General features: G+C 40.4%; 2 protein-coding genes across 6 annotated transcripts in view; both read left to right on the forward strand.

Moving 5' to 3' along the window:
* LOC114643553 (protein NLRC5-like) overlaps positions 1-27,994 on the forward strand; it is a 5,922,889-nt gene that overhangs the window by 5,009,040 nt on the left and 885,855 nt on the right. The gene's annotated exons all lie outside the window — the stretch shown is intronic.
* The window catches only part of LOC114643557 (NACHT, LRR and PYD domains-containing protein 3-like), a 1,908,976-nt gene that overhangs the window by 877,219 nt on the left and 1,003,763 nt on the right, over positions 1-27,994 (forward strand). The window contains exons 2-4 of one of the 5 annotated variants that reach the window (XM_051925778.1): positions 13,678-13,749; positions 18,328-18,675; positions 24,599-24,880. The exons of the other annotated variants lie outside the window; for them this stretch is intronic. Coding sequence (XP_051781738.1) covers positions 13,680-13,749; positions 18,328-18,675; positions 24,599-24,880 — 700 coding nt within the window. The 5' untranslated portion in view covers positions 13,678-13,679. The remainder of the gene's footprint in view (positions 1-13,677; positions 13,750-18,327; positions 18,676-24,598; positions 24,881-27,994) is intronic. 5 annotated transcript variants of the gene reach the window in all.

Consider the following 27,994-nt stretch of genomic DNA (forward strand, 5'->3'; position numbering starts at 1 on the left):
GTTCCGTCGGCATTGACGATTTGGCATTGGATGTGTAGAAGCGTATTATTCAGGTCCAAGTAGTCTTCACCGTTCCCAGTAATCAGAAACTCTAGCGGAGTGACTTCAGATAGAGCTGAGAGAGGGGACACCTCGACGTAGATGCTTTTTTCTACGCTAGTCTGAGTATAGGGTACCGTAAACAAGTCCAGTTCGGATTTCACACACTCTTGAGACATGCGATGAACGAAAGACATTTTGAGTTAAAAAATGTTTTTCGATTTCTTTTTTCTGCGAGTGCGGGACTTATCCTTGTGGCGGAGAGAAGGAAATGATGTAAAAGCTGAACGGCGTGTCTTTTTGAGGATGGGTCCTGCGCGTGACCCGGGAGGTCTCTTACGTTTAGTTTTCCTCATGACCATCAGACCCGACCCCCCTTGATTTTCTTCACTTCCTCGACTCATAGCTCCGGACATGGCCCCCGCCACCACGTCTTTGACGATATTCTTGGCGGCTGATTTAATGTGTGGTTTGACAATTTCGAATCCTCTTTTCAAGAGAGGTAAAGCTCTTCTAAACAGACCTCGAAATATTCCTCCGATCCCCGACCCGTACATCACTGGAGCCCCAGAGAACCCGGGGAGCCCGCTACCCGCTTGGGCTTCGTAATAATGTACATAAGGGCTAGGGTCCTGGTAAGATCTCATCTCTGTATTAATCGTGCACGCACCTCTTAGAGGGTCTGAAATGTAACTTGACTATGACCTTGCCAAACTGAAATGGTACCGCTTTGTTCTGCTCCGTCTTTATTTCAATGGTCAAAGTATCAAACTGAGTCTTGCTGACCGGAGCGTAGTGCGGCTTGTCCTAGGTGATTGTGGTAATCTTATTCATCTCATCCTCAATATGTACGCATCTCAAGAGAGGGACGTAGCTGTCTCCGACTCTTTGGTGAGATACGATGTCGCTGTAGACGTACAAGGTATAAAACCCCGCTCTAATATCCGCGGGGTAAGGAGCATCATTCGTCAGGCCTATGGTCATGTCTGAATGGGCTCCTAGAATTCTCTCCAACTGCCCCCTGACGTGAAGAGTTTCATCCTTCGCGGCGTTTAAGATGTAGAATCTTCGCTCCAGAGCGTTGTAGCGGAATCTCACGGTGTTTTCCGGTATCGGTAAGCCTGAAGAACCAGCCTCGATGGCTTTGGGCTCTCTCGTCACCGCTTCATTCATCTTAGAGGTCACTTTCTCGACGCTAGAGTAATAGCCCGCGGGAATACTATAAAACCTGGTTAAGCGCGATGACACTACAATAAAGTCATTATCCGGTTTGTCTAGGGTATTCCAGGTGTGAGGATACTGGATTTCGGCCAAACTGACTTCCCAGGGACCCTGTAGTTCGATGGGTGCGGCTAATTTGACTGTAAACTCTGCGATGGTATTGTTAGGGAAAACATCTCGGGAAGAATTGTTGGGGAGGACAACGTAAAAGCTTTTTCTCTCCATTGTAAACACCGTGAATGAAATACTAATTTTTGCTTCTCAGTATTTAATGTCTTGCGCGTAGCTTTCAGGGATCCAACTTTTAAACTTTTCGGGCCATCCGAGCCATTTCACCAATATATGCTTTTTTTTATTGATATTTTTTTTCTCCAAAATCTTTTCAATCCTGAAGACGTCCGTTCCTCGAATCTTTTGTAACTCCGCGTCGTAAAAAGAACCTATAATGTCTTCCCCGTCATAATCTTTCAGCTTGTAGACCGGCGGTTCCCTCGGGACTAGTTCAGAAACAGTAAATACCTCGTCTGAAAAGGTTTGTTCGTATCCTTTGGTAAAAGGATTCCGGGATTTCGACACTCTCACCGTATCCCCGACTTTGAACTTATATTTTGGGTTTCTTTGGGGCTTAGTTAGACCGTATAAGTTTTTAAAGACTTTCCAAGAATTGGAACTATTCACCTCGGCAGGGGCCATTTTTATACCACGGTGATGGCTGAAATTATAAGTTTTCACCAAGTTCTGAAGCCCTTCCACATAGGACCGGGTATTCCGGGAGCTGATATAACGCCACATTTTGGTCTTCAGAGTTCGGTTGAATTTCTCCACCACCGACGCTTTTAATTCACTAGCGGTGGTAAAATGTTTAATACCGTGTTTACTGAGCAGGCTTTGAAATTCCCGATTGAGAAACTCTTTACCGCTATCGGTTTGAAGTTTGACGAGAACTCTTCCTTCCTCCAAAATTTCTCGAAAAGCCCTTGTTACTTCTTTACCCATTTTGTTTTTCAGTACCCTGACCCAGGCATATTTAGAAAGAATATCTATACAAGTCAGTAGATACTTGTAACCTTGGTTATATTCGGCTAGGTTTGTCATATCCACCAGATCGATCTGCCATTGTCCGTCTATTTTGGAAACATACACCTTATTCCTTTTAAAATGGATTCTGGCCGGTTTATGGATCGTATAGGTATATTGCCCCGATAACCATTCGGATACCTCTCGGTCCCCAGTATGGAGCCCCGCGTGCCTGAGAGCTCTTTTCAAGGAGTCTTTACCCCCCAAGGCCCCCGCATTCTCAGAGTTATAATATGTTTTTTCCAAGACCTGTTCCATCGTCGATGATAAAACAGACACTGACAACACTTAACCCTATATTAAACATTTTATTTAGGATTCTGAATTGTTCACACTGCTTCAGGTACAGAATTACCACTCAGTTCTATCATATCATTAAACTCCAAATCATATTTAGTCCACAGGTTCATATAACCCTCATGATTAATATTCCGCTTACATAACTCATTTGCCACACGGCGGACTATAGAATAGGAGTATTCATCCATTTCATAAAATGACTGCATTACAGTATCATGAATAGAGCTAGTATTTTCAAACTCACCCACAGTCTTTTCAACCACAGCATTTATTTTGTGAATCGGCAATAGAAAGTTAAAATACCCCAGAATTTTCACAGTCAGTCGTTTCAGCCAAGACTTGCGGAAAATATTCAGAATCCTCTGAAAGCGTCCATCTCGGTAGGTGATTTCAGTTTCAGAGAGGCAGGTATGTCTCCTCTGACTGGGATGAGCAACCGTGCAGCCTTGACACTCTTTTTGCTGATCGTAATAGACGATAATATCCAGCAGACACGTCATCAGACCTTTAATAATTTGCTGGGCCTTTTTCCAGGCTTTAGGCAGCACACCGTCCGGGCAATCCATCTCTGTCTCAGATAGGCCGATCGACATCGGCTCCTGGGGAACTTGGCTGTTCACCCACGGCTGTCCTGGAGCTAGGTAAGAGAGATCCGTCTGAGTAGCCTTATCGGAGACAGGGCTATCCGTCTGATTATCAGCGGAGACGGGGGAAGAACACCAGGGACCTGGAGAATGGAAGCCGCTGTCCGGCTCAAGGTCTCTTGACCAGAGACTGTAATCGGGGAGTATACTAAAATAGCGGGGGTCCGATGCCTGATGATCCCGACGTCCGTCCATCCGGAACGAGTTATAGACTTGGTAAGATTCAGGCCTTGGTGCCTCAGGCGGGATCCCCGAGTTTGTCACTCCGATCCCGGTCATTTCAGAGTCTGTAGAGGCCGACATGCTGGGGATCTTAAATGTTCACGTCCTCCTTTTGGGTCCGTTGAGTAACAGTCTGAGTATTTATGGTAAAAGGTAAGGGGCGTGGTGTAAAATAAAGGTTGGATTTCCGTTACGTCATCAGCCTGATCCTCCCCTTCAATATGCAGAAATCAGTCCATGACTACTAAAGGCGAAGACCAGTTTTCCTCGTTGTCCTCCGAGGCCTCCCGTGTTTCGCACAATAAGTCGGCGGCGGCAGAGGACAGTTTTCCTTGTTGTCCTCTGAGACCTCCTGTGTATAGCACAACTTAGCCCCGGCATCGTCTGCTGCTTTAGCTGCACGAAACTCGGGCATTAAACATCTTTTAATCCTTCTCAAGCGCTCCATCAATCGGACCCTGCGGATCGGACGCTTCAGTGGGGTGCTGGTCATAGATTCCATTTTTCTTCACAGAGTCTTTAGAAACAAAAATGTGCCGCTTTTTATATATCAGTTTCAGAAGGGTCAGGATGTTGGTGTGTGTGTGTGTGTGTGTGTGTGTGTGTGTGTGGGCGGTCTCTTCCTCTAGGGGCGGGGAAGCGGAAGAGGGCGTCCTCAGGGTTAACTGACCGTGGGCAGGAAACTCTAAGTCAGAAGGCCTGTGACCACCAAGAGGTGCGGACGGCAGGGTCTGCTACAGACTTGCCTGAACTTGTCCTCGGGAGAGGTGGGGGCGGGTTCAAGGAGGGGGCACCCATCCATCAAATAAAATCTTGGCCATTTCCTGGGGTAAAAACAGGATGGGAGGGTTCAAGGAAGGGACAGATGTTTCCTGGGTAAAAACAGGATGGGAGGGTTCAAGGAAGGGCCGGACATCCGCCAAACGGATCTTGGCCGTTTCCTGGGGTAAAAACAGGATGGGCGAGGGTCCCGGAAGTGACGGACTTCCGGCCAGGAAAAGCGGAAGGGGGCGGGAGTTTATGACGTCAATCCAAAAGGGGCGGGGCTTAACTCATCAATCATTTTTTGACAGAAGGTGCAGGGCTAATACTACTGTCATGTCTTGACTGTATTTCTAAGTATATTAATTATATTAAATATATTTAAGTATCATCTTCTATCAAAAACAAACATTTCTGGATGATTCTAAACTCTTGGATGCTAGTGTGACAATAAATCAAGCACACGTGTCTGCAAAGCCAAGCAAAACTCTCTTATCACAAGACAGTAATGGATATTTGTGTGTGAAATCTTTCTTTTATTGGCAATCTGTCACCTGCAATGGGCGCCATTCTGCGTTCTTGAGAAAGCCGTTTCATTTTGCCCATTTTTGAACCCAGAACTGAACTTTAGGAATGCCAGAAGGACAGGTTCCAGTGATGCTAATGCAGTTCCAAAGGTTTCTCTAATAACCTATCAGCATTTAAACAGGACTAATTGAGGATCAGCTTTGGGTTACCATTCGAACACTGAACAAAAGGCTTAATTCAAGGAGTAATAGCCATTAGCAGCCCTATGTAATGTCTTAGATGTATTTTTAAATCAGTTTAATGGTATCTTCATAAAAAGAGGTATCAATTACTATCAAAACATGAAGATTTCTCTGTGATTCTATATGTCTGAAAGCTAGTGCATATTTACACCGTAATATATTAATTTAGCTAGCATTTGTATATACACAGAACATTACTTAGCTCCGACTGTCCAAAAGGGCTCACATAAAGACACAAAGTTCCTGCAGGACTAAGAAGGTCTGACTGTCAGAGCTAAGGGGTCACCCATCAAGTCTAGAATTAGAAACCCAAAAAAATCCCATCTGAACTCAAATGACAACTCATACATTAATAAATTATTTTACTAAAAAGCAGTCATTAAATACAAAAAAATAGCATTGAGATAAAACAATCAGAAGCAGATGGAAGTTAAATAAGAAAAGCAAAAGGAAATACTAAAAAGAAGACAGAAATAGAAAGAAGTAAACAAAACTTTATATATTTAAAGCTAAAGAACTAAAACACTCTAAATATGCAGTACATTTCAATAATCTCAGTAATTATTTTAGAATACAAAATAACACACGATCCAAAGGCTCAAATCATTAATGGACGTCTAAATACTAAGCCAAGGATCAAAAAGCCAGACAAAACCACACAATACAACAGAGGAGCAGAAGGAGACCACCAAGGAGTGACGGTGACAAGATGTCAGCCAAGACTGTTTAATTGTGCCAAGAGTGGCTGTCATAATCAGCAGCACATCTGAGTAACTGGTGGCATGTTGGAGACCCAAAAAAAGGGAAATGATTAATAAGGACCATGAACAAATAAAGAAAACATCATTGGACAGAAACCAAAATGAAAATGAGCACCACCTCAGACACAATGGGGTTCTCAGTTTATTGTAATTTTATTTTTATATTCTCACTGTCAAGCTCAGAGTGCTTTATAAATTCTTTCAAAATAAAACCCAATATTTCATCTTCCAAATGAAATGCAAGAGACCCTAATATTGACGACATAAGAAAAGGGTAATATTTAAGGATGATGGGGGCAAGAACACCACAGGGCAGTGAGCAGAGCAGAAGAGGCACACTGGTAGATGAGAGAACTCATAGCGCCCATGTGAGATGGACAGTAAGACCTCTAAGGCTTGGTGCCCAAGAAGTGAAATAGACAGGGGCACATGAGGAACAACTACAACAACAACATTTATTTCTATAGCACATTTTCATACAAATAACGTAGCTCAAAGTGCTGTACATGATGAAAAAAGAGAAATAAAAGACAAAGTAAGAATTAAAATAAGAGAACACTAATTAACATAGAGTAAGAGTAAGGTCCGATGGCCAGGGAGGACAGAAAAAACAAAAAAATCTCCAGACGGCTGGAGAAAAAAAATAAAACCTGCAGGGGTTCCAGACCATGAGACCACCCAGCCCCCTCTGGGCATTCTACCTCACATAAATGATCAGTCCTCTTTGTATTTAAGGTTCTCATGGAAGGACTTGATGATGATGGTCATGTGGACTTCTGGCCTTTAATCCATCAATGTAGGGACATCACGGTGCTTTGATTAGGTGGTAGTGGCTGCAGATCACCACCACAGAAAACTGGTAAAACAACAGAACAGAAAGTAGGGGTAAGTACGGATTATGGAGCCACCATGAATTATAATGCTAATTAATTGAATATACAGAGCATCAGGATTAAACTAAGATGAACCTATGAGAAAGCCATGTTAACTTAATGAGTTTTCAGCAGTGTTTTAAAGTGCTCCACTGTATTAGCCTGGCAAATTTCTATTGGTAAGCTATTCCAGATTTTAGGTGCATAACAGCAGAAGGCCGCCTCACCACTTCTTTTAAGTTTAGCTCTCGGAATAATAAGCAGACACTCATTTGAAGATCTAAGGTTACGATTTGGAATATAAGATGTCAGACATTCTGAGATATAGGATGAGGCAGATTATTGAAGGCTTTGTAAACCATCAGCAGTATTTTAAAGTCAATCCTGAATGACACAGGTAACCAGTGTAGGGACATCAAAACTGGAGAGATGTGCTTGGATTTTCTTTTCCTTGTTAGGATTCTAGCAGCTGCATTCTGCACTCGTTGTAAATGATTTCTGTCTTTTTTGGGTAGTCCTGAGAGGAGTGCATTACAGTAATCTAGTCGACTGAAAACAAACGTGTGAACTAATTTTTCAGCATCTTGCAATGATATAAGAGGTCAAACTTTTGCTATGTTTCTTAAGTGAAAAATGCTGTCCTAGTGATCTGATTAATATGCGATTTAAAAAGGAAGACTAAATCGCCATGAGACGAAAATGGCCACAGTTCTCTGGCACAGTAGGAGGCAGACAGCCTGGCTAATGCAGCAGAAAACTGACTTTCTAATGAGATGGAGTCTTGCATGGAAACAGGTCTGGCTCATATGGAGCAAGAAGATACAAGGAGTCTACCTAGACAATTAGGAATATACCATAAAGGGCAGGCAAGGGTCCAGAAGACCCTCCTAGGTGACAGCACCCAGTAAAAAGTCCATCACAGGGAATTCTGGGACCAGGTTATTGATTTAAGAATTAGGTCGCAGAGTACAGCCTTCTTCCTGAGCAGTTTTATTTATCCTGGGAATTATAATCAGCATTTCATCAGGATCTCACAATATGCTGAGCAGTTCAGGCCACCAAAGGCTTCCTGTTTGGAGTGGGGCTGCCAAACACAAAGTGGGATCTCTGAAAGAGAGCCACAGTTCAGCTAAGTCGTGGAGGTAGAGAAGGAGAAAGATGCAGGAATGACAGGTCACCAAACAAGTGAAAGTTGTGACATCCCATTTAATAAAAGCAGTCCAAACACAAATCATGCCTTTGACATCCCTGTAATTAGCCAGAATACTAAAGACTCCTCCTTTTTATATCACATGATCTGGAAGGGGCGGAGCTAAATGCCTTCACTGGCCAGTTTCTCAGTGCAGCGGGTAGAGAAAGAAGAGAGAATGTCAGCAACGGCGCCCCCTCTCACCGCAACAGGTTAACACGTACCTTGAATGAGCCTGTGAAGAGGTCCTCTGATGCATATGAGTGACAATAGCTTCTAAATTTCCAGAGAAAATAAAGTTTACAAAATTATTAGAAAAGCACAAGTCACCATCTACACAAAAACGAGAACTGTGAGCCTGTAGGTGATTGTGAGTGTGTACCACAAGGTAACATTTGGCGTGCTCCTAAACAGGAATTATGGGTAAAATGTCAGAAAAACAGTTCCACACCAAATATAATTTCAGAAATGTACTGATTAAACCTTAATGTTGTACTCTTTTTAAAAAGTTTAAATCAGGATGAGTGCTGTCCCCAGCTCCATAGCCATCATTGAAGCCCTCTCCTGTACATTCTGGGGGTGGGTGGACAGGACATCTCTAATAAGTAGAGTCTCCCTCCACATGTCTCATGGAGAGAAATTCTCTATTTGAGTGTTGGTTCACAACAGTCAAGAAAATGAAAAGATAAAGGCAGCTGAGGGAGAATGAATCTGGTGTTCCTACATAGAAGTATGTCTCAGAGAAGCAGCAGAAAGAAGTCCTGAACAAATGGCCTGCTTGTCTTTCTTTTAAGCTTGTGAAGAAACACTGGATACGATCCTACTGGGCAGCACAGTATGGTGTTTATGCCACTAAGCCCACATCAGGGTGCCCAGGGACCCCTTACCCTCACAGCAGTTACAAAGTCACTTGTACACACCATGCCCACTTGTGGACACACAAGAAATAAATGGACATAGCAAGCAGCACCATGTTACTTGGCTATAGTGCTATCTTGTTGTATCCAGCAGGGGGCGCTTGTTTTCTAGGACTGTGTTCTTTATTGATGCAGAACAGACTTGAACCATACACATCCCTTCAGTAACCATGGCAGAAATAATCAGATGAGGGCAATATCGTACAAACACAGGTGTATGTATTTAACTTGCTTTAAAAGATATGTTCCCCTTCCAAAAATTAGTGGTGCTGTAAGAATTATGTTTCTAGACTTCTCTAGCGCCTTCAACACAATCCAACCTCTGCTCCTTAGGGACAAGCTGACAGAGATGGGATTAGATTCATACCTAGTGGCATGGATCGTGGACTATCTTAAAGACAGACCTCAGTATGTGCGCCTTGGGAACTGCACATCTGACATTGTGGTCAGCAACACAGGAGCGCCACAAGGGACTGTACTTTCTCCGGTCCTGTTCAGCCTATATACATCGAACTTCCAATACAACTCGGACTCCTGCCATGTGCAAAAGTTCGCTGATGACACTGCTATCGTGGGCTGCATCAGGAATGGGCTGGAGGATGAGTATAGGGACCTAATCAATGACTTTGTTAAATGGTGCGACTCAAACCACCTACAACTGAACACCAGCAAAACCAAGGAGCTGGTGGAGGATTTTAGGAGGCCCAGACCCCTCATAGACCCAGTGATCATCAAAGGTGACTGTGTGCAGATGGTGCAGACCTATAAATATCTGGGAGTGCAGCTGGATGATAAATTAGACTGGACTGCCAATACTGATGCTCTGTGTAAGAAAGGACAGAGCCGACTATACTTCCTTAGAAGGCTGGCATCCTTCAACATCTGCAATAAGATGCTGCAGATGTTCTATCAGACATTTGTGGCGAGCGCCCTCTTCTACGCAGTGGTGTGCTGGGGAGGCAGCATTAAGAGGAAAGACGCCTCACGTCTGGACAAACTGGTGAGGAAGGCAAGCTCTATTGTTGGCATGGAGCTGGACAGTTTAACATCTGTGGCAGAGCGAAGGGCGCTCAGCAGGCTCCTATCAATTATGGAGAATCCACTGCATCCACTAAATAATGTCATCTCCAGACAGAGGAGCAGTTTCAGCGACAGACTGCTGTCACTGTCCTGCTCCACTGACAGACTGAGGAGATCGTTCCTCCCCCAAACTATGCGACTCTTCAATTCCACCCAGGGGGGTAAACGTTAACATTTAACATTATACAAAGTTATTGTCTGTTTTTCACCTGCATTATTATCATTCTTTAATTTAATATTATTTATTGTATCAGTATGCTGCTGCTGGAGAATGTGAATTTCCCATTGGGATTAATAAAGTATCTATCTATCTATCTATCTATCTATCTATCTATCTATCTATCTATCTATCTATCTATCTATCTATCTATCTATCTATCTATCTATCTATCTATCTATCTATCTATCTATCTATCTATCTATCTATCTAAAAAGAGTATTTATACATACATATCCAGGCAGCAGAGAAGCCTTTGGAACAATACAATTGTCATCCTTTTCTTCAGTGCGGAATGATGACGATTATATGTCAATCCAGCAGAGTGTTCGACGGTATTGAGAGGCTTATGACTTCTTAGTGGTTTCTTCCCATTATAAACATTCTTATGTTCTGCATAATTAGTGAACTTTTTATGGAAGCTTGCCAGGTATGGTTATGTTGTGGATGGACTGTGCTCTTCTGAAAGCCAGTTAGCACATGGGCACCTGTCCTAATCATTTGTGGCTTCTGCACACTGTGACTCTGGCCATATATATGTATTGTTCAGTAAACAGGCCACATCAGCATTTTTACGTAAATAGCCTGCCTGTATGTCCTTCATGTGTTCCTGCCTATCTCCCTGCTGTTTCACCCTGTTGGCTGGTTTGTGTGATTTCATACCCTAATGTGTTTGGAATAAGCAGCACAGATCGTAGTGGCACACTTAAGACTTATGACTACGCTTGTCTGATTTGTGAGAGTGCCTGCCTTATTTATGAGGATGTGTCAGACTCAGGGGTGTGGAGTGTTTAACACAGTGTTTCTCAAACTGTGTGCCGCGGCACACTAGTGTGCCACGGAAGATTTGCAGATGTGCCGCGGGAGTTTCTACAAATATTTGAAATTTATACAGGTTTTCAGAACGCTACCTACACGTGCAGCGTTACACAGGTCTGCCTACTATTACATTTTTATCCTACGTTGCGATGACGTCCCCACTTGCAACGACCAGTAATAGTAGCCCGCACTCTCCCCTATTCTCTGCCCTGCTAAATCGGAACGCTACATTTTGACGGAAAGGGGTGTTAGCTATTCAGGTTATGGAATTTTCCACTATACATATATTATTATAATGACTAAAATGTAGGCCGCCCTAGCAGACGCACAGCAGTTTTTGAATTGGTAACGATAATAATAAGCGATGTGTTTCATTTAAATTTTTTAGGTGTATGCTAATAATAACAAATTATCAATAAGCGTTATTCATTGTTATCCATGGAGAAATACGTTAGCAAGAATGAAACTGTGAAAGCGTTAAAAAAAAAAGCAAGGAACCAAACGAAGGTACAAAGAAGATTACATCGGATATGGTTTCATATCTTCGGGACCTGAAGATGCTCCATTGCCATTCTGTCTGATCTGCAATTCATCTCTGTCGAATGAGGCGCTTGTTCCAAGCAAATTGAAGAGACACTTGGAAACAAAACATCCAGCTGTAAAAGCGCAACCGAAGGAATACTTCAAAAACATCAGGGCTCAACAAAATAAACAAGCTAAGAAACTTACGAACTACCTAAAGCTGCCAGAAAAGGGATTGATTGCAAGTTATAAGGTTGCTCAGTTATTAGCAAAACGCAAGAAAGCGCATACAGAGGCTGAATCAGTCATTGCACCAGCTTTAGCAATAGTTGTTGAAACTATCCTTGGACCCGATGCCGCCGAAAAAGTTAAGAAAGTTCCTTTGTCAAATGATACTATCTCGCGCAGAATTGAAGACTTATCGTCAGATTTACAAGATCAAATCTGCGAACACTTTGACGCGCCTGACGATGAAGTGTCTCTGTTGTGGTCTCTTCAAGTTGATGAATCCACTGACGTTAGCGGCAAAGCCCAGCTGCTAGCTTTTATTCGGTTCATAAAGGATGAAAAATGTGTCAACGAATTCTTATTTTGCAAAGACTTACAAACTACGACCAAAGGCGAAGATATTTTCAATGTGGTGAACGAAAACATTTTGCTCTTCAAACTACAGTGGAAAAACTGTGTCAGTGTTTGCACCGATGGCTGTCCTTCCATGCAGGGAAATAGAAAGGGATTCGTCACTCTTGTGTGTCAAGAAAATCCAAATGTATTAGTTGTTCACTGCATGATCCACAGAGAAGCTCTTGCCTTCAAATCTTTGCCGAAAGATTTGATGTCTGTTCTGGATCAAGTGATTACAGTTGTAAACTTCATCAAATCTCGACCGCTTGCATCCCGACTTTTCTCTCAGCTCTGTGAAGCAATGGATTCAGACTACAAATGCCTCCTGTATCACACCAACGTTCGTTGGCTCTCCAGGGGAAAAGTGTTAAAGCGTGTCGTCCAACTCAAGGCTGAGCTGATTTCATTCTTGGAGGCTGAAAAAAAAGACTTTGGATTTTCTATTCATGACGAGATCTGGTGGGTTAAGGTGACATTTCTCTCTGATTTATTTGACAAATTAAATTCACTGAATTTAAGTCTTCAAGGACCATCGGAAAACATCATCACTGCATCCTCAAAACTGAAGTCATTTGATGAAAAATTGTCGTTGTGGCAAAGTAAGATCTCGAAAGGAGTCTTCGACTGCTTTCCTACTTACAATGAATGTGCTTCAAATAAAGAAATCACCCCCGAAATTCTGTACACTTTGACACACCTGCAGTCAGTATTGCAGCATTACTTCCCAACAGTTGGAAGTAATGAATATGGATGGGTCAGCTATCCATTTGGAAACAATGAAGCTACAAATCTTACAACTGAAGAAGAAGAGCAGCTCGTTGATTTAAAAAACGATGCAGTTCTTAAGTCAAGTTTTGCCGAGAAAAGCCTGGATGTGTTTTGGATTTCAATCAACAAGTTATATCCTGCAATCAGTTTAAAAGCAATCAAAATAATTCTTCCATTTGCATCTTCATGATTTTGTGAGTTTGGATTTTCAGCACTGACTGAAATCAAGTCTAAGAAAAGAGAGAGACTTCTTACAATAGACGCTGAAATGCGAGTTTGTTTGTCGACTTTGGAGCCTCGATTAGATCGCATTTGCTCTCAAAAACAGGCACATCCTTCACATTGAATGTAATACTTAAAAACAGGTAAAATAATTTTTCATTTTATTATAAAACAACTGTTGTTCTTCCTGGTGTGCCGCGAAATTTTTTTAGTTTTTTTACTGTGCCAACAGACAAAAAAGTTTGAGAAACACTGGTTTAACAGGATTTGATTGGAAAGCAAACACAGGGAAGGACAAAGGTGTAGCACTGGCATTAACCATTGTTCTGTTTGTCCATAAAAAATGGAGGAGGAGAAATCCCTGAAAGACAGCTGAGGTCACTTCCTTTGTGTCACAAGCCCCACCCCTTATGGTCTCAGCACTATATAAACGAATCTACTACCAGAAGCTGGTGTTCAATTCTGGACCAGCATCACAGGAGTCGTTTGGCACCTGTGCAGCCGTTTTTTATTTTGGCTGAATGTCATCACTTTGTTGTCATTGCACGATTATGTGGTACCTGAGCCCTCACTTTGTTCTGTTCTGTCCCTTCAGAGATGTCATAATAATTATTTACCATTTGAATAAACCAAGTTTTTATTCTTTTGCAGTCATGAAGGCCCAGAAGAGACGGAGCTGCTTTGTGTTCTTCCTACTTCACATGATACACATCGCCTGGACACGTATGTGTTCGTATGATTTGAGTTTCTAACTTTATACAAATAACTTGTTGCCTTTAAATAGAAGCTCTTTCTGTTTGCTAGGAGTGTTTATTGTTTATTCGTGTTTGGTCTTTCTGTTTTAACTCTAATCCTTACTTAAACTGTTAATTCTGACAAATTTATTTGTATCAGACAATCTCTACTAATAAAAGACAAAGCCCTCACTGAGTCACTCACTCACTCACTCACTGACTGACTGACTGACTCACTCACTCACTCACTCATCACTAATTGTCCAACTTCCCGTGTAGGTGGAAGGCTGAAATTTGGCAGGCTCATTCCTTACAGCTTACTTACAAAAGTTAGGCAGGTTTCATTTTGAAATTCTATGCGTAACGGTCATAACTGGAACCTCTTTTTTGTCCATATACTGGAATGGAGTGCAGCTCGATTGCTGTGAGAGGCGGAGTGGCGTGTTGCGTCATCACGCCTCCCACATAAGCACGTGAGCTGACTGTGAACTCAGTACATAGAAAAGAAGGAGGAGCCCCAAAGAGCGCTGAAGAAAACATTCATTACACAATTGACAAGGCAGCGAAACAATAAGAAGCGAGCGAGTGATGCATCCAAGCATCTTCATAAGACACAAGGTATAAAAAAGCACGGTGTAAACCGTAAGTTTAAATTAAGTTTATAGAAACGCTCCCGCTGCCGTTTGCAATACCATATTCGCGAGATACAACTTTAATGAGAAGACACGAGGTATAAAAAAGCACGGTGTAAACCGTAACCTTAAATTAACTTTATAGAAACGCTCCCGCTGCCGTTTCCAATGCCATATTCGCGAGATACAAGTTTAATGAGAAGACACGAGGTATAAACGAGAGTTAAAATTGCTGTAGCGAGAAACTTTTAACTGCCGGGCATGGTGTAAACCGTAAGTTTAAATTACCTTTATACAAACGCTCCTGCTGCCGTTTGCAATGCCATATTCGCGAGATACAAGTTTAATGAGAAGACACGAGGTATAAACGAGAGTTAAAATTGCTGTAGCGAGAAACTTTTAACTGCTGGGTCTTAGCTAACATTAAATAAACCCGTGGACATCGCAACATCACACAAGAGAACGGCTCACGTGAAGTGACTGAACGCAGCAGGAGTGATCACTTCGATGAATCAAACCTGTTCAAAAAACACATTTACAATTGATAAGGTAGGAAAAGAATATGAAACAAAGCATGGTATAAACTGTAACTTTAAATTAAGTTTATAGAAACGCTCCCGCTGCCGTTTGCAATACCATATTCGCCCCTGCGAAGCGCGGGGATTTTGCTATATATATTAAACTATTTCAACCATTCTATGATCTGCTTCTCACAACTGAAAGAGGGCACCGTGGCAGAAGTTAGCCGATTTGCTGACCAACCACAAGCGTTACCTGGTAGGTAACCACCCATACAATCAGATTGTGAATCAGACTACGAATGCCTGCAATGTAATTACCCCAATCTACATGCTGTCAAATGAACGAACCACACGCCGTGGCACAACATTAGGGGCTTCGCCTCTAGCGCTGACGTCCGAGGTTCGATTCCCGTAAGGGAGTGCAGTGAGTGTGTATGCCTGATGAGCCCACAATTACGGTGAAACACGTGTCGCGTACTATGCATCTTCAAAGCACGGTGTAAACCGTAAGTTTAAATTGAGTTTATAGAAACGCTCCCGCTGCCATTTGCAATACCATATTCGTGAGATACAAGTTTAATGAGAAGACACGAGGTACAAACGAGACTTTGGATGACTTTGTAAAAGAGTTAAAATTACTTTTAACTGCCGGGTCATGTCGCGTGTTCTCTGGTAGGTACACCAAAAAATGTATACATTTATGCATGTAATGGGCAAACAAAAAATGTACTATACCCGAAAGCACTGCAGTAGTACTCAATGTATCTTTACTTCTTAAATGTTAATGTTTTACTGTTTAATAATTTATACGCTTCTTATATGTTGTTCAAATTCTTTTATCAAAATACCAGTAACAGCGCACTGCACAATAACGTGGAGTGAATACACTTGACATGAGCATTCATGTTATTTATCCTCTTTCTCTGTACGTTTACCATTCGTTTGCTCAGAGGTTGATGCGCTTGCTGCTTAATGAGCAGCTCTTCACCCTAGTGTCCCGCTGCTTCTCTTCTTTTGTCGGCATCTTTTCCCGTTAAAACTGATTAAGTTAGTTTTTGTGTTGCGATAACTTAGTATGTTTTCTTTAATTTTTCAGTTAAGCTGGCACTTAAGTCTTCAATCTGCCTCAAGAATGATTAGCGAAGGTGGTAGGGAATGAAAACGGCACCCATACGCATCCTCCACGGCCGCACTGGTGCGCGCGGCTGTGAGTTGATTCTACAATAAAATAAAATAAAGATAAAAAGAGTAATAAAATCATCACCCCGAAAGCGAATAGTAGACGTGACGTACTATATGTGTACCAAATTTCAAGTCAATAGGTGAAACGGTTTGCGAGCTACAGGTGATTTAAAATCCTGGACAGACAAACGAATAGCCACGGTAGCATATTATAGAAGAAGATTTTACTGTTTAATAATTTATATTTATATGCGATGTGCTTCTTATATATTACTTCATATTCTCATATAATAATGATGTTAATGTTGTTTATATTGATTTCTATGTTATTGTAAGTGCTCTTTATTTGTGGAAAAATAAATTTGGCAATTAAGAAACTTATTTTATACATACTACATTTTATTTTTTTCTCTTGCACTCAGTGAGCAAAGCCACTGGGTAATCAGCTATATATATATATATATATATATATATATATATATATATATATATATATATATATATATATATATATATATATATATGTAGATATGTATATATATGTGTATATATATATGTAGATATGTATATATATATGTGTATATATATATATATGTAGATATGTACAGTAATCCCTCCTCCATTGCGGGGGTTGCATTCCAGAACCCCCCGCGAAAGGTGAAAATCCGCGAAGTAGAAACCATATGTTTATATGGTTATTTTTATATTGTCATGCTTGGGTCACAGATTTGCACAGAAACACAGGAGGTTGTAGAGAGACAGGAACGTTATTCAAACACTGCAAACAAACATTTGTCTCTTTTTCAAAAGTTTAAACTCTGCTCCATGACAAGATAGAGATGACAGTTCTGTCTAACAATTAAAAGAATGCAAACATATCTTCCTCTTCAAAGGAGTGCGTGTCAGGAGCACAGACTGTCAGAGAGAGAGAGGAAAGCAAACAAATCAATAGGGCTGTTTGGCTTTTAAGTATGCGAAGCACTGCGGCACAAAGCTGTTGAAGGCGGCAGCTCACACCCCCTCCGTCAGGAGCAGAGAGAGAGAGAGAGAGAGAGATAGAGAGAAAGAGAGAAAAACAAACAATCAAAAATCAATACGTGACCTTCGAGCTTTTAAGTATGCGAAGCACCGTGCAGCATGTCGTTTCAGGAAGCAGCTGCACAAAAGATAGCAACGTGAAGATAATCTTTCAGCATTTTTAGACGAGCGTCCGTATCGTCTAGGTGTGCGAACAGCCCCCCTGCTCAATCCCCATACGTCAGGATCAGAGAAAGTCAGCGCAAGAGAGAGAGAAAGTAAGTTGGGTAGCTTCTCAGCCATCTGCCAATAGCGTCCCTTGTATGAAATCAACTGGGCAAACCAACTGAGGAAGCATATACCAGAAATTAAAAGACCCATTGTCTGCAGAAATCCGCGAACCAGCAAAAAATCCGCGATATATATTTAAATATGCTTACATATAAAATCCGCGATGGAGTGAAGCTGCGAAAGGCGAAGAGCGATATAGCGAGGGATTACTGTATATATATATATGTGCATATATATGTAGATATGTATATATATGTAGATATGTAAATATATATGTATATATATGTGTCTGTGTATATATATATATGTGTGTATGTATGTATGTATGTGTGTATATATATATATATGTATGTGTATATATGTATATGTGTGTGTGTATGTATGTGTGTATATGTATGTGTATATATATGTTGATATGTGTATATATATATATGTATATATATGTGGATGTGTATATCTATATATATATGTATATATGTAGATATGTGTATATGTAGATATGTATATATATGCAATATGTATATATATGTTTATGTGTGTGTGTGTGTATATATATATATATATATATAAGACAGCAACACTCATAACAATGACAACACAATTACATTGACAATCATGTTACGTTATTTTTAAAGTGTTTCCTTTTCTTTTTCATAACCTCTTTAACACACTACTTCTCGGCTGCGAAGCGCGGGTATTTTGCTAGTCTAACATAAAGAGTGAAGTTGAGAATTGTCAGTTAGACAGAGAATCAAAAACTGGAAGTGAACTTTACATCAGTTTGCGACTGACGCAGACAAGAGCACAGCGTTTAGTCTTCATCTCACAGAGCTGAACCACTGACAGGATTTGTCTTTATTGACTCTGATGGACTAACTAAACACGTCTTGACACTCACTGCAGCTTTTTGTGCTTTCTTTTCAGAGAGGTTTCAAGTTGTTGGACCTTCTTCAGCTGTTCTTGTTTTTGTTGGTCAAGATGTCACCCTACCTGCCTCACTCTCACCAGCTATGAGTGCTCAATGGTTTGAAGTAAGGTGGTTTCGTGATGATTTATTTTCTCCAGTACTTTTATACCAGAATCTTCAAATTAGACCTGAGCGTCAGTTGCAGGCCTATAAGGGAAGGACTTCACTTTTCCTAGAAGAGCTTCTGAATGGAAACGTGTCTCTGAGACTCCAGGATGTCCGTGTTTCTGACGGTGGGCTGTACAAATGTTTAGTGGCCTCTGGGCCATATGATGAGGAGGCACACATCACTCTGAATGTCGAAGGTGATTGTTTTCTTTTTTATATTACTCCTCTAGAGTGGCCACAGCAGGCTTCAGGGATGTACAGAAGCCATTTGGCATTTCTATTTTGTCCATTCCATATACTTTGATTACCCAATCCACAGATTTAGTCATGATTTTCCTCATGTCCTGATGACTTTTTAGATTATTGTCAAAATTTACACATTATTTATTTTTTCTTCTTCTATGAATCTCAAAAGTGCTCCCATTTTCATTGCATTTGTTCTTAAATAAACTTGATTGTGAAGATGATTTTAAAATAAGAATGAGTTCTCACGCTAAATTCACTGTATACTGCCTTGCATTGTCTCATTTACACCAGAAAGTAAATTCTGTTTGTACAGAATCAATCAGCTCATTTTTGTTTTACATGGCATCATTTACAGTTTTTACCAGCACAAGACTAACAAAAATAAAATGAAAAATAGAGACCAAATGATAAAAACAAATAAACAAAAAGCGAGTGACACCACAACATAATTGTGACATATTTTAAAAACAGGACTTTACAAATCAGGGAGTACATTGTCACCTTTCTGATGGTGGCAGCTTAGGTGAGCTGGGATGAGGCCTTCCTGATATTGGCGTTTAAAAAGTAGGGTTAGTGCCTAAAGTAAAGGATGAAATGGCTACTAAAAAATAGAAAACACTTTGAATGATATCACTGATCTTCTGCAAAAAAACAGGGACATGGGCATTTTTGAGAGGTGATGAGAATGCAGGCACGAGAGAGGGAGAGAGTTTTGTATACACCTCAGAAAGTAAAGCAGTAGAAGAACTTAGGGACCTTGGAAAGGCCAGCATCATATCAAAAGAACTGCAATAAGGAATCAAAGAAAAATTAAGTTTTTATTGTGGTGCTCCAGGACATATGGCATCTAATTGTTCCAAATGTCCCGAGAACTAAAACGTCAATTTCAGTTCTGGGTTGGTGGGACTGGCATTTGTAGTCAAACCTTCTTAAATAACTTATTGAATGTGCCAGTTAGGATTAATAATGAGATTCTCATGGGGCCGATAGATTCAGGAGCTTCACAAAACTTTATAAGCAGTGCATTGATGAAACTTTTATGAATACCACACGTGCCATTAAAATTCAAATCTAAAGTTCCTTCAATTGATGGTAATCCTTTGGTCCAGGAATCCTGGACTTCATAATACCATTCTATTAAAGTGACCAGTACAGCCCTGAATTCCTCACTTAATGCCAGGTATTCCATGGCTATCATGGCACGATCCTTTTATTGACCGGTCTGATAGAAGCATTGCGGCTTGAAACCAATTCTGCAAAACTTATTGCATACGTACTGTCAGTCCATGCACTATGTGTGAGAATGTGATCAGCTCTGTTGTTAACATATTATGACTACTTTGATGTGTTTAGCAAACAAAATGCATTAGAGTTACTGCCTACTGGAAAAATGACTGTCATATTAACTGATTAACAGACGTAGAATTTATGCATTGTCTAAACACGAAAATGAGTCAATATTAATGAAAGTTGACAAAATGGTGTTTTTAGACAGTGCAATAGTGTGATTGGGGCAGGTTTGTTTGTCATTGATTATGTTAATTACCAAGACTTAACTAAAATTACAGTGAAGAATATTTACTCTCTTTCCTTCATTTGCTTTGCTGAATCAACTCATTAGATCCACAAAGTTTACTGAATTAGACCTGCAAAGTGCTTATAACCTTTTGAGAGGAATGGAAATGACATTCAGTAGCACTAATGGACATCATGAATATTTAGTAATGCCATGTGGATTGGCTGACGCCCCGGCAGTATTCCAGTCATTTGTGAGTGATGATTGTCATGATGTGCTTAGACACTTTGTATCGGTATATCTGGATGATATTCTTATCTTCTCCAAAGTCTTTGATATGCCTGTTAAACATGTCGAGGAGGTTTCACAGCAGTCACCGTTTCATTAAGATCAGGTGCTCTTTCTGCAATACAAACATTACTCACTCTGGCTTATCAGTGGACCAATCCAAAAAATAACTATATTCTAATGTAAAGTGGCGGAATGTGTGAAACAAGTAGAGGGGTTTTTGGGGTTTGCTAACTCGTTCAGATGCATTATTTATTTATTTTTTTTTATATTTTTATTTTATTAATTTTCATTGTAATCATTCCATATAAACAGATCAATTTATAACCCAACAAAATTGAAGACAAATCAAACCCCACCCCTGAGAAGGAGAGCTTAGCTAAAGGAAAATTGCTTAAGGCTTTTTAATAAGGCAACATTAGACAAAAGAAAGGGAGAAGTAAATATCTATATAAATATGAGATGGAGAAGGGAGTTAAATGCGATAATAGTTATTTCTCTTATTCTAAAATAATATTGATTAAATCCTGCCATGTTTTGAAAAAATTTTGTACAGATCCTCTAACTGAGAATTAGATTTTTTCCAATTTCAAATAATATAAAACATCGGTTTCCCACTGACTTATAAGAGGAGAGTTAGGATTCTTCCAATTTAACAAAATAAGTCTGCGTGCCAAAAGTGTAGTGAATGCAATCACCGTTTGCTTGTCCTTCTCCAATTCCAGTCCATCTGGAAGAACACCAAACACAGCTGTTAGTGGGTTAGGAGGGATTGTGATACTAAGGCTGTCTGAGAGGCACTTAAAAATTTTGGTCCAAAATGATGTTAGTTTGGTGCAGGCCCAGAACATGTGACCCAGTGAGGCAGGAGCTTGGTTGCAGCGCTCGCAGGTTGGATCCTGCCCTGGAAACATTTTGGACAGTTTTAAGCGAGACAGATGAGCTCGATATATAATTTTTAGTTGAATAATTCTATGCTTTGCGCATATAGAACTCGAGTGAATTCTCTGCTTTGCTACCTTCCACTCCTTTTATGATATATTGATTAAGAGATCTTCTTCCCAATGTCCTCTTGGATCTTTGAAAGGTAGGGACTCTAATAAGATTTTATATATTGCGGAAATAGTGTTTATTTCCTCGAAATTGAGCAGTATTTTTTCCAGCATTGTGGACGGTGCAAGGTGGGGGAAATCGGGCAATTTCTGTTTAACAAAATTTCTAATTTGAAGATAGTAAAAGAAATGTGTAGCTGGGAGGTTGAATTTTGAACGTAATTGTTCAAAAGATGTAAATATGTTGTCTATATAAAGATCTCTGAGCGTTTTAATCCCAAAACTTTTCCAGGTATTAAAAACTGGATACACTTGCGAAGGTTGAAAGAGGTGGTTCCCTTGCAGAGGTGCCACTGATAAAAGATTTTCCATCTTAACTCTTTCAGGGCTGATGTTGACTTTTGTCAAAAGGAGGAGTTGACGATGGTAATCGACTGTAAACTGTGACAAAACCAACCATTATGTTTTAGTTGGACTCTCGTTGCTAGAAGGAAAGTCAGATTCATTGGCTCGCATGAGTAGCAAGGCACAAACAATGGCAAAAATGGCACTGACATCTGGCGAGAGATCAAAGCAAATGAGTGGAGCAAAATACTCCGTGGACGACGTTTTGCCTATTATCTCTGAACTGGACTATGACTTGTCAGACTCAGGTTTTGATACAAGTGATTGAAAACGAATGTGAGGTTCCAGCTTCGGCTGATTGGTCCCCAGCTAATCGTTGTACTGACAATGTTCACCAGAGAAGACTGCCACTTAACAATGATTGGAGGTAGAAACCAGATTGCAATGCACTGCGACTGTGTCCCAGCCACGCAAAGACAGCCTGGCTGCAAGCCTGCTGCATATTCTTGGCAAACTGGCAGCCACAGCATACAGCAACAGACGTTTCATGTTGATTTCTGTGTGAAGCCATTGCTTTTCAGAAACCGCTTTTTTTTTTTTGGAATAAATATTCAGCCCTCAAAGAGTTAAAATGCTTTCTAATTTGGTTCCATTTTCTAAGTGAGTAAAGCACAATTGGGTTATTAGTATATTTACGATGACTTACATTTATTGGAGTGCAGAGCAGGGAGTATAAAGAAGTACTACAGGATTTTACTTCTATTGCGGACCAAGCCTGTGTATGTTCATTTATTTGTGTCCAGGTTTTTATGGCTTGTATGTTTGCTGCCCAGTAATACAACTGAAAATTAGGTAAAGCCATGCCACCCTCCGCCTGAGGTCTTTGTAGGGTCGCTCTTCAGATACGTGGGTGTTTTGAGTTCCAAATGAATGAGGTTATTGTTGAATCTAACTGTTTAAAAAACGATTTATTGATATATATTGGAATGTTTTGAAATAAAAAGAGAAGTTTAGGAAGGATATTCATCTTAACAATGTTAATTCTTCCGGCTAGAGTGAGATGAAGGGTTGACCATCTATGCAAGTCTTGCTTAATTTTTTCCATACAGACGCCAAAATTTTGTTGATAAAGAGCTTTATGTTTACTTGTGATATTTACCCCTAGGTATTTAAACTGATCTGCTATGGTAAAAGGTTGGGTGTCTAATCTAATATTGTATGCTTGTGAGTTCACTGGAAAGAGTATACTTTTATTCAGATTAATTCTAAGACCAGATATCTTTTGAAATTCTGTTAGTGCTGTTAAAACAGCAGGGACAGTGTTTTCTGGGTCTGATATATATAAGACCATATCATCTGCATATAGAGAAATTTTCTGTTCCAGTCCTTCTCTGACAATCCCCTTTATCTGATAAGAATTTCGGCAGTGAACCGCCAGTGGTTCAATAGCGATTGCAAACAACAGTGGCGACAAGGGACATCCTTGTCTGGTACCACGTTCTAGCTTAAAGTAGTCTGAGCAAATGTTATTAATACAAACTGAAGCTTCTGGATTGGTATACAGTAGTTTGATCCATGCACACATATTCGGGCCAAACCCAAATTTCTCCAATGCAGTGAAAAGGTAGTTCCATTCAATCATATCAAATGCTTTTTCTGCGTCTAATGATAGTAATATCTCTGGGGTGTTTGATTTTGCTGTTGAATATATAACATTAAACAAGCGTTGGAGATTTGAAGATAGGTGTCGGCCTTTAATAAATCCAGTTTGATCTTGTGATATTACCGAGGGCAGCACTTTCTCCATCCTTCTAGCTAGGATGCATTATTAAGAATTTTAGTACAAATGTTGTACCCAGGACATCACTAGCTATGAAAAAACACAATAAGCGTGTTTGAAATTGTGGAGCTCCAACAGAACTTGAAAGTCTCAAGCAGCAGTTCACTGTTCTTAGACACCCAGAGCCATCCCTCCATTTCATTGTAGAAGATGATGTGTCCAGCATCGAGGTAGGAGCCATTCTTTCTCAGAAATTCTCAGATACGTATCTTGGTTCAGGAGAACCTGACGAAGGAGGTAACATCTGACAGGTGTTTTGCAGGCCTCAAGTGCAAACCTGATTCAGAGTTTAAAGCAGAGTGGGCAACATGAGACATCCACCAGAGGATTCTGTCCTACAAGCTGAGACCATCATTCACTGAGCCACTGAGGGTTCATTAAGGGGCAGTTCCTGTGTCTGTAAGACTTGAACCACCATCTCATTTCACCATTCATCTGGTCTGTCATGTCTCTTTTTTAAAGTTGGTTCTTTTGAGCTGTTAATATAAATGTCATGTTCCCCCTCCTTGAGTGTCAGTGGATAGTTTGGAGGAATCTGAAGTGCAATACACTCTGGTCTCTCACTGTAGAGGTTCTTGAGTGGATTATTTGGGCCTTGCCCCTCGGCTACTTTCTGTACTCCATACAGTAAACCCCACTTTACAATGGGGTTATGTTATGGTTCTGTGTACTTTAACATTTTCTGGGCACCTGTTTCAACTTCTCATATTGTTTTCAGTTAGTAATAATTATTGTGCTGTTTCTGTCACTTTTGTAGGTTTCTCTCAGTTTGTTACAATGTCATTTTTACAGAGTGTTTCTCCACTCATTTTTTATTTCTTTTCTCTTCAAAGCCTTGGGCAGTCAGCCGTCCATTTCTCTCAGTACTACAGAAGACCAACAGCCCAGACTGGAGTGCAGCTCTGAGAAGTGGAGCTCTCGACCAGAAGTGAGCTGGAGAGACATGAACGGCATAGACGTGACATCACAGTCCAAGTTAACATTTAAGCGGGACATTGAGGGTCTGCTAAACGTAAGCAGCCTCATCCCCATCAAGAAGGAGTTCAACGTATTCTCCTGTCTCATTAGAAGTAATACGACCAAACCAGCCTGGCAGTCCAAAATGGGGGTGTACGGTGAGTACTCAGAGGTCACGGACTTATCCTTTCAATGACTTTAGAGCTACTGTCAGTTTAAAAAGGCCACTGAAATTTTACACCAAAACACTAAGAGTAGAAATTAAATGAGGCCTTGTTTATCGCAGTATTAGATAACCTGTGACATACACCTAACACGAAAGATACCAACTAACCTCTTAGGATATTTATTTGATGGAGGTTAGGAAGAAATGCCAAAATGAGTTATGCACCTGTTACTTTTAATCTCTTACCTGTCACACTGTAAATGTTGTACGCTTTATATTCAAACTTGGAGACCCTTAATGGCAGGCTGCTTCCTGACAGGCACTGGCTTTCACTCTCAGTCCTTTACTTCAACCACTAATAGAGGACATCACAGATGCATCCTTTGAACATCTTAAGGTGTTGCAGTTAGACAAGAAATGATTAATCTTTTACTTAAAAATCTTATTTATTTTCATAATAACCAATAGCAGTAAATATATACAATATAAAGAATTCTACAACCTGGGTGGGGTCATGCAGTCGTCATTCAGTCCCAGATGGCTTCTTCATTTTACTTAAAAAGAATGATTTCTTGCCAGACAGAGAGCTCCTTTCCAAGTGTCCATCAGCTAAATGACAGAGCTGCATGAATGGGCCCATTTTCAGGTGTTAGCAGATGGAGAAAGCGTCCTCTTAAAATGAGCTGAGCTCTTTACAGTGAACTAAAAGCTCCATGAGAGTGTCCATTCAGCTGAACTGAACTGAGAGAACTCCATTTGAAAGTGTAATAAAAGGCAAAATGCTCTGATATGGAAAAGCAGGAACTGTTGTAGTTTTGTAACACACAGAAATGTTACTGAATCATTATCATACACAGACAATTGAAGGTTACAAAAGGTGTCTGGGATCAGAATTGTTTAAAGCTAAAGTGTATTCTAGGGATAACAAACAGAAACATCACGTGAGACCCTGAACTTGTCAAAGCATCAGTTCAATAGTAAATAATAATAAGTAAATAATAATAGTAAATTTGGTGGGTGGTGAGATGGACATCCAGTTCCTCATTTGAGCTCCACTTTCTGGTTATAAATGAAGTGCCATGTCACAGAAAGAAGACGACACTACTGGTTTAGAACAGTTTTTTGGCAGGCTATTCATTTTATGTCTTTGATAATGTATCACTTTAAAATCTAATTCAAGTAAAGGTTTTCAGTTACCTTTCTAAAGTAATGTGTACATTTGACTACATAATATATCGTTTGAAAAAAGAAAGATCAGAAACATATTATAAAGTTTACTGGATAAATAACTAAGATTCAGACAAAAATGGCCAGAATAAGGGATTGAAAAATCATTAAAAACCTAACAGCCGGATGTTCCTAGACAAACACAGTGGCATCTAGAGCATAGGAGGTCATTACAATCCTGTTAAGTAGTTCAAACAGCAATATGAAAGAAAATGTGTAAAAAATCAACAGGGTGACTCAGTAAGAAGAGCAGCAAGTGAAAGTCCCCTTTGTCTCTGACAGTCACTCCAGAATTAATTGTGCTGGCCTGCTACTCAATAAGGAAGTCATTTGCTGGAGTCCAATCAGTTTAGTCAATCACATCATATCATGTCTCAATTTAAATTTGGAACAGGATTAAAAAAAGGAAAAAAGGGATAAAAACAGTGCTGGGGTAACAGACACAATCCCAGTGAGAGGAGGTCTGCACCAGGGGTCTCCTTTGAAGTCCTTACCTCTTCGATCTGGTAATGGATGTGATGACTCATGGGATAAAAGAGCCCCTGGTGCAGGCTTTGAGCTGATGACATTGTGTTGTGTGGCACCAGAAAAGGAGAAGTGAAGAGGACTTTGTAGGAAATGAGAAGGTCTTTGAAGATCAAGGATTGAAGATAAATAGGAAGAAGACAGAATATTCACTACCTGGGATCTTGTCTGTTACCCCAACACTGGCTTTAGCTCAAGTCCTCACTCGCTCATACATATCCTGGACAATCCTCACACACTTCTCTGGCCCTCCTTTCTCTCTCATGCACCTCCAGATCAATTGATGTGACCCTCTATCATAAGCCTTCGCCAAATCACTGACCACCTTTCTGTTTTCTTGATGCTTCTCTATCATTCTGATCTCTCAGTCCATCACCAACGTTTATGTTGCACTGCCACACTTTCCCCATTGATGACCTTACAATTCTTTATCTGTTTCAGATGAGGTCCTCCATACATTAGAAAGTTGATTTGGCTTTCCTTTCCTCCCCTACTGTAAGTCACAAGCAGATTGACAGCTCCTTTGACCAGTCAGTGTTCCCACTTGGATGCTCTATTTGCGTCTGCCTTTTCTGTGTAATCCACGCTAATTTGCCACCACCCTTTGACTCTTTGGCTTATCACCCCTTAATGCTGACACATCTCGTATTTTGTGCACGTCACCTCTGTGAATTGTTTGTGCTCCTTGCACCTCAGGCTCACTCTGTATAGCTCTGTGATTCACAAGTACAAGTAGGGAATCCCCCCACAGTATTAAGTGCAATGTGAGCCACGGACACAGAAAACAAACCACTCTGGCCCAACCTGTCAGTGTGATGCCATATTTAGACTGAAGTAGGAAATGCAGCTCTGCAAAATGATACTCAAAAAAAATAGTTTTAATTGTTAAAAGTAATTTTAATTTGCATTTATGAACACAATATAGAAATATAATTAGAAGGTTTCAGTTGTGTCACAAAATTGGAAAGAAATTTATATTTTATACAATTTATTCATGTATACAATATTGCCCTAAACCAATTTAACATGTAAATATTTAGTCAATCTAATATATTTAAGCACATACAAATAAACCAACAATCCACATTCACTGACTTACACTTCCAGATTTTATCATTTGGTGGCCCGGCATTTCTCCATTTTTTCTGGTGCGTCCCCATGAATCATCCAGCAGTAGTCCACCATCATCCTGACATCCCTGGTCCCTTCTTTTTGTGTCCTTGATATTCAGAAGGGGACTTTAACCCCGCTTTTCAGAGCCACTGAATTTTCAGGTCTACGCCTATGTACCAATGGTGCTCATTGTAGTTACTTTTCTTGAAAACATTTTCAGTGTTCTAGTAGATCGGTGTTC

This window comes from Erpetoichthys calabaricus, chromosome 4 (genome assembly GCF_900747795.2).
Source record: "Erpetoichthys calabaricus chromosome 4, fErpCal1.3, whole genome shotgun sequence".
Lineage (NCBI taxonomy): Eukaryota > Metazoa > Chordata > Cladistia > Polypteriformes > Polypteridae > Erpetoichthys > Erpetoichthys calabaricus.